We start from the raw sequence: 8,116 nt of genomic DNA on the forward strand, positions 1-8,116 counted from the left end.
CAGATTTTATCATTGTGGCCTAATGGAGAGTAGTCAGTTATGTAACAGTTTGAGTGGAATCTTTTTGTAATCCACTCTTTAAGCGAATGAAATCATTCTGTCAACCTTTTGATAGTTCAGTAACAGTATCCACTCAATCATTCTTTTATCTGATCTGGATTATTGTCAAGTTTAGGGGTTTACATGCAAAGACTTTATATCATCCTTTTGTATAATGAAGCTTATTAAACCCCTCTATCACCATCATCATCTCTTTCTAGATCTACATACAGTTGCACAGATAAACTCCCATCTACGAGCTATGCTGCTGCCACCTAACCCTGGCTGGTCTGCACACTCAGCAGGCCATTCTCCATGGGCAGCCAGATCCCAGGGTTTTCCCAGGGTGTCGGGTTGAGGGCTGGAGACCCCCTCCTCTGTCAGGGCTGTTATTACACAGGGTCATCTGTCACTGCTGCTTCCATTTAGGCAGTGAGAAAAATAGGCAGTGGGAAACTACCAGAAACCACTGGGGACTCTAAATGAACCAAGAGGCATAGATCTCCTTACCTGGATCAATATTATTACTCAGCAGCGGCTCTGTTCACCAAATAAAAGGAGAAAGAAAATTACACTCAGGTTTCACAAATTCGCCATTACGCACTGGTTTTCCATCAGATACTTCAGAAAGTATTTGAAATTTTGTGTTATCTTTGTTACACTCCAAAAAGAAAAGATCAACAGTGAAGCACAAGAACCTCTCTGTAGGTTTTCTCAAACTTACTGCTGCCACCTAATGGTGGTGTTTAGTAATTACACCCTAGATTTCACTTAAATTGACTCCCAGCAATCACTGTGTGTGTATTTGTCTTTTGCATGTATAGGATCATGAAGTTCCACGTAGCAAAGAAGAAGTTTAAGGAGACGCTGCGTCCGTATGATGTGAAGGACGTGATTGAGCAGTACTCTGCAGGTCACCTGGATATGCTCTGTCGCATCAAGAGCCTTCAGACCAGGTCAGGAAACGGCATGCACATTGATTGATATTGACAGATTTCTGTGTTCCTGCTTTCAAAATCAAGGAATTTATAGATGTATCAATAACCTGAGCTGCTATGTGTTGATTTTGCTGCAATTCGAGCTAACGCTATAGGTTATATAGCACGTCACAGAAAATCATTATAAATTAACTTTAAACTTTAACATTCTTTTAAGTACATATTTCTTTTCCAAACTAAATACATATGTGTAGATGTGTGTTCCCTCTCTCTCCCAGACTAGACTCTGTAGTGGGTCCTCCTCCAAGGCCTTTGCGCAGCCGTGGAAAGACCTTTTCCTCTCCCTCCCTGCATTTATATTACAGCCAGACCAGCAGGAAACGGTCGACACCGGGGTTAGACTCACCCCCTTTTCTGATCCTTCTGCCAAACGCTTCCCTACTAACTTTGCCAGCCAGTTTGAATTTGCATATGCTTAGATGTATTTGAACTAATTCAGCCAAATGTACAAATATAACTTATCTTAATACTTGAAGCAATCTTGGTGCAGTAATCATTTCACTGACTTAATAAGTGGACACATAGAAAACACAGGCCTTCTAGGTGAAAAGTCTGTCAAAATGGCATACACATAGCTTCATGCCACACATTACTATGACCACCGTTATTCTTCAGCACAGACTGAAGTCTTCTAGGTGAACTTTCTAGTATTTTCTTAAAGCAGTCTTCAGGAATAGTTTTCCAGGTTCTTGAAGGACATTACAAATCTCTTCTTTGGATGTTGGCTGCCTTTAGTTCTATTCTCTGTCCAGATGATCCTACAGTCTATGATGGTGCGTGGTTTTCTTTTCAGGTATGCTTTGACTGCATTAGCAGTGTGTTTGGGATCATCGTCAAGCTGATGAATTGAGCCATTGCTTTCCGCATGGTATTGCACAGTGGATTAAAATCTGATGGTACTCATCTGCATTTGTAATTTAGTTTTGATAAGATCCCCAACACCAGTGACTGAAATGCAGCCCCAAATCAAGACAGAGCCTCCACCACGTTATTTATAAATAGGTGTACAGTCAGTGTTTTCTTCTCTCCTGACCTCCTCAGTATAGACCGCTGACAATTTGAATCAAACTTTTCTCATTTGGATTCATCACTCAATAACACCAGTTCTTGCTTTCTCCCTTTTTCCCTTCCTTAGCAATGGCTTATTGACTACCACCCTTCTACTGAGATAGGTTTTGATGAGGCAACATCAAACAATAGCTGGATTAACTGAAGGGCTCGATGCAAATCTTGAGTTCTGTGTCAGGTCTTTGTACAGTTTTTTTTCCTATTTGTTAATGATAGACATTTAAATGTTGTTCTTCTGCAGTAGATATGGTTTTAGGCCTACCGCTTCTTCTTTTGTCCTCTATCTGTCCAGTTTCCTTAATTGCAGGACACACTGCACAGCATGCTGAAACATGCCATGTTTTTGACTAAAAGCATTTTAGGAATCACCTTGTAGAGAAATACTATTTTTTGCCAGTCGACCTGTGTTTCAGTCGGCATTAGGCGGCCTCATAAACAAAAAATCATTCATTTGAAAATGCCATCCTTCACCTCTGTGTGTATCTGTTCATTTATGTACCTGTGCTTAAAGCTTCATGGTGTTAAGTCAGAGAGAAGTGCCTGATCCAGTTTTTTTCCTATCTCCAGACTGGCCAGTGCAGCAGACTCTGGTCGCACCCAGCCAAGGAATATGTCCTCTCCTGCACTACACTATTATTACAGCAACCACATGAAGAAGCTTTCTGGCTCAGGGTTATTCTATTTCACTTAATTTAATTTTAGACTTTAAAATCCTGCCACATGCAGCCATAGCTGCTAATAAGTGCTATAGCAGTGGCAATCGGGTTACTGCGAGCAGATATAAAATATCTGAAATGTATTAACCTTCCCGCAGAACCAGATGGTTGGAGTTTACAGTAGAACATGTACTTAATACCAGAAGGTTTTGACAATAACTGAAAGGCAAATTAAATTGCAGTACAATTCAATTCCTTATTTTAACCCAAAACTTGATGATTTTAATATGTTAAACTCCATCCACATGGTAAGGTTTTTATTAACCGTGTCTGACACATAAATATTTGAAGTAAATGCAAACAAACCCAAACACAGCTGTCTGACATCACATTAGATCTCATCTGTATTTCCACACTTCATTCTTTCTCCTTTCATCAGAGAGTGGAAACATTATTGTATGTGAATGCTGCTGATTTGTATGCAGTTGTGTGCGGTTTGGATGTGCTTTTTATTTTTTCCTGAGTGAAAACAGGCACCTGTGCATTACTTTGGAACTCAAAGTATGGAAATTAACTTCACTAACTGAACATAATTAACTGTCAGAGAACAAAGACAGCCATTGAATGAATACTCTGACATAATCTGACAATAATTTAAATCAAGCACTGCAAGAAGCAGCTCACTCAGAGCTTTTTTTTTTTTATTAAATATGCTTTATATTCAATAAAAATAAATAAAAAATGCAAACACAAACAAACTGCTACAAAATGTATTACATCCGATCCTAAAATTGAGTTTCCCATAGATTTTCCTCCTTTTTTTCCATAGTTGTTTTTATACTATAGCACTGATTCACTCAAGCCATGTGTGGGTTTTTTTTTTACTAACCCTAACCTTAGCCTTCCGTTGCTTTAGGTTTGTTGTCTGACTGCAGATAACCTGAAATACAGCAGTGATGCCTTCTTATATTACAACGTCATTATTTTCTAGTATAATAATCCTAATGTATGTGTGTATCTCAGGGTGGATCAGATCTTGGGAAAAGGCCAGATTCCTGTGGATAAAAAAATGAGGGACAAACTGCACCCAGATGGAGACTCCCTAGAGGGCATGAGCATGCTTGGACGTGTGTGTAAGGTGGAGAGGCAGGTGGGTTTAAGAAAAAAAAATAAGGAACACAGAATGCATGTAAAATGCATTCATAAACTTTTATTACCTCACATTGTTGGTGATTTGTTTGGGCTCTTGACCAATACCTGTGAAATTTTGCTTTTAACAGTATCAATTTATCTGTATTGGAAACCCCCAGAAAATTTACAGAATAGTATTCAGCTCTTTCAGCCTTGGTTCTTATTCTTTTTTCTTTTGTGCCTAGGTAACTTCCATTGAATCAAAGCTGGACTCTTTGCTGGATATTTACCGCCAAGTCCTACAGAAAGGCCCCTCAGCACTCACCCTCTCCTCCCTCCCCCTGTTTGAGCTGGAGAACCAGCATCATAATTCGGACTACCCGACCTCAATCATTGGCAGGGATCTTCCCTCCCATCAGGGAGGTGAGCCTGTTGGAAGCGGAGGACACAACAGTGGCGGCATGCGTCGTTCTCTCAATCCCAACCCGAGAGGCTTGCGGCTCATACTGGCACCAGCTGATGATGATGCTCCTCCGGACTCAGCCCCTCCATCCTATCCACCATCCACAGCCTCGCTCTCCCCATCACCTCTGCTGCCCCCTGATAGCCCTTATCCAACTTTGGTCACCACCAATGGTACCCCGAAAAAAGCACACTTCCCTGATCTGCCGCCCCCACCTTCCTCGACGGGGAATTTCACTCTTCAACTCCCCCCTATGGTACATCCCTCTCACCTCCGATGCCCTGCTGACCCGATCTCAGATGATCTGACAGATGGAGTGGCAGTGGACGAGGAAAGCTCTGGCCCCTCTGTTGTTGTAGGATGCGGTGTGGATTCTGACCAAGAAGGTGACAACGAGGCAGCCTTTGGCCAGGGAACGGTTCAGCTGCGGGAGAAGCCTGGCTTGAAAGCTGAGGGGGTCTGGAGGAGGCACATGAGCCTTGAGGTGAAGCCCTTGCTGCTTCTCTCTTCGAGCCCAGATGGGAGGGCTTCAGACTGGGAAGGTGGTCTTGGGAAGTCGATCTCTGTGCAGAACCTCAGTCAACCTTTGACCAACCGTGCCCCTGGTCTCTCCTCTGCACTCAACAACAGCAGCAGCAGCAATGGTAGCGAACGCAGCACTGCCCATGATGATCTTAACAACTGGGATGATACAAAACTCTTTATTAGAGAGTGCAAATTACAAACATCAGAGGAACATTTCGACTTCCTGTCACAGGGACCTGGAAGCAGCACCTCAGACCTTTTAAAGACTGTGGAGGAGGCTGCACCTCACCCAAAAGGAAAGTCAGAGTTTCTCAGTCAGTCCTCACACATACAGCTGGCATAACCACACTTACTGACAGACACACATTTCCATACTGTATGTAAACACCACTGTGGGTGAAGCCACTTTTTAAAATATTTTTACAGGGCAGTAAACAGATTATGTTGCAGGTTTTACAAATAAATCCTTTCTATATGAACAATGTTTTGATATTTTGTCTAACACTTTTATTCCCAGTTGCATACACACTTTTCATAGGGTACTAAAATTACTACAGCCTATACAGTAAATGAATGTACACGTATGTATGCAAGTGGCCATACTCATGTAAGACAAAATATACAATCAATACACAAAAATGAAAATAACCTTACTGGAAAAACAATATTTTGTTTTTATACAAAAATGACCAAGTTTTTCATATTTACTATCATAAATTAAAGAAAAAGATGCTTAATTTGAAGAGGAATCTTGGAAGGAATCCTAATTTTATTTCTAGATCCAGACTTGTTGGAAAAGCTGTAGATGCCAATCAAATAATGGGGCGCATTGTGAGAAACGGTTACTGTCCAACAATTTTACATTTTTGCTGAGTCTGACTCAGCAGCAAACCCAGTTTCGAGTCTAACTTTTCACTTTACAAATTAAAGGATAATGGAAGAAGAATGCTGAATAACTGTCTCACAGCCAGAACTACTTCACTCTAACTCATTGGTCAGCTTCTACGCACGTGGTGAAACCAGCAATCACATGTACATGCACATCCGCCGAACTCTTTTACACTCTGACAGTTGTGACCATTAACAATAACTACTACTACTCTAAGAAAGGCCAACATGACAAAGAGCTGAGACTGACTAAGAACTTTTCTTGGAAGAAGCAGAGAGTCACTCACTCTGCTAGTTCACTGTCTGTCTTTGGCAACTTAAAATTTCATCTTTTACTTACTCTATGCTTTCATACATATCACTACATGGACAGTTTGAAAAACGAAATATAAATAAAGGGAATAAAGGGTGAGGCCTGGTGTGAGAAAAACAGCTGAAGTATAAAAACTTAAAGGTTGAACCAGGGTTGCATGTGTGCAGACTACAGAAATCTCGTTTTCTTCATTTCCTACAATTGCTGAAGTGTTTGTTAATGTTGATGTGGTTGGATTGTTGGTCTAATCTGTCAGCAAACTGTAACTAAATTTGAATGCAGCAGACCTAATGGGAAGAAATGTCCTATCAGCACTGACTTAAAACAAGTGTTGGAATTTCTCCCACTTGGTTTGGATAGTAGCCCAGTAAGTTGGATGCAACTGTTTTGAATATTGAACTGTGGTAGACTTTTAAGTGGGCTTTCTCAGCCAAGCATGAGATGCTGCATGTCTAAGCTGTAATTCAAAAGTGCTCATGCATTTCCTGGTGACTCAGACCTCCATCTGCATGTCAAAATAATGTTTGCTCCAAACTTTTAACAAAACGGTACGAACAAAGTCTGCCTACATGATCAATATTATCTGAACTAATTTGATAGAAGTTAAAACCTCTGTTGCTACTTATGTGGATAACCCACTTACTATTTTATGACAAAACTACAACATTTAAAGGCCATTCGTTGTGATCAAACTAGAAAAACCTCATTGATATTTTCTGTGACTTCTCTGATGAAGACTGATCTTAGATTGAGATTATATGTGGCTTATATAAGGACTCTTTTCACCAGGATGTTGGTACGCACTTCATCCTCACTCACCTCAGTCCTAATTAGAATATTTAACCATTCTGGGTTTTATTGTCACTATCTCGAAAATGACTAAAGTGGACCATTTATATTATGGTACATTTAATCTTTAAGGAGATGTAGAGGCTTGTATGTTTTCAGTGTTAGATTTTTGAAAAACTGGTGTCTTGAAAGTGTCTTAATAAACAGTGTTTGTATTGCTGCCTTTCTTTCTTTTAGATAGGTTGACTGGTGTTTAAATGAGAATTATGCACAAAAACTATGTCAGCCATCTTCATTTTTGTTAGTCATTTTGATTTGTTTTGTATGTTGTCACAGAAGTCTTAAAATGTATTGTTTGTGCTATTCGTGTCCTTTTATTCATCATTTTTTCTGTTATATCCCCAGAGAGTTAAGTGCATTTCTTAGAATATTAACATCCTATAAAAGAATATAGCGAGTATTATCTTCTGACAAATGACAACTGCTAACACTTGTAGACTGATTTTAAAGTGTTTTATAGACCATGCAGAAGTTGTTCTGGTATGATAAAATATATTGTCATCATGAAAGCACAGTGTGTTTCTGTTGAGATTGACCTGGAAATGTGACATTGTAGTTTATGCTTATGTAATATTGACATAGATTTGAGTTGTAGCTATTGATTGAGCTTTGTTAAAAATGAGAACAGGCCAAATCCATAAGCAACAATGAAGCAAAACACCAAACACAGATGGGACAACCTTAAAAACTGCAATTGTTGCCCTCCCCCTCCCAAAGAAAACATGCCTATTTTTGCTGTCGGTATATTGCTTGAGAATCCTCCTATTATTTTTTTCTTCTTCACGGAGCTATAAAGGCCTCGTTTGCCTACAGACTATGCATATTGTATAGTTGAAGTCAAACTCCTGCTTTTCAGTTGGGCATCCAGTTCACTTAAGTTATGTCGCCTTGGTCACAGACTTTATATGGCTTTGATGGCTAATAATACCATTTCTGTATTGCTTGAACGATAATTTATTACACAACTGGCCTTAAAGCTTGATAATGTTAACTTTATTATTTCTTTGAAATTAATTTATTAAAGTGCACACTATGTTCTCTGGATGAGAAATGCAAAGAATTTTATTATTCATTAATAAAGTACAGGTTATCTGAACTTTTTTGTTTTTGTGTCTTTTTTGGTGGAAATTCTTAATCTTATTTATAAGAAGACAAAGGAACATTGTGAATCTATAGCCTTCAACTC

The 8,116-nt window shown here is 39.5% G+C and overlaps 1 protein-coding gene across 2 annotated transcripts in view; it reads left to right on the forward strand.

Moving 5' to 3' along the window:
* Window positions 1–8,010, forward strand: part of kcnq5a (potassium voltage-gated channel, KQT-like subfamily, member 5a) — a 126,030-nt gene extending 118,020 nt beyond the window's left edge. Inside the window, exons 12-15 of one of the 2 annotated variants that reach the window (XM_086258929.1) lie at window positions 864–995; window positions 1,256–1,372; window positions 3,785–3,911; window positions 4,138–8,010. In XM_086258929.1, the coding sequence (XP_086115055.1) occupies window positions 864–995; window positions 1,256–1,372; window positions 3,785–3,911; window positions 4,138–5,223 (1,462 nt within the window). In that variant the 3' untranslated portion in view covers window positions 5,224–8,010. The remainder of the gene's footprint in view (window positions 1–863; window positions 996–1,255; window positions 1,373–3,784; window positions 3,912–4,137) is intronic. The other variant, XM_086258930.1, reaches the window with a different exon arrangement.
* Window positions 8,011–8,116: the final 106 nt, after the last annotated feature.

Source organism: Aulonocara sp. 'chitande type north' Nkhata Bay, linkage group LG13 (assembly GCF_057382095.1).
Source record: "Aulonocara sp. 'chitande type north' Nkhata Bay isolate Kocher_YH1m ecotype deep benthic linkage group LG13, A_spYH_male_GT1.1, whole genome shotgun sequence".
In the NCBI taxonomy this organism is placed as follows: Eukaryota; Metazoa; Chordata; class Actinopteri; order Cichliformes; family Cichlidae; genus Aulonocara; species Aulonocara sp. 'chitande type north' Nkhata Bay.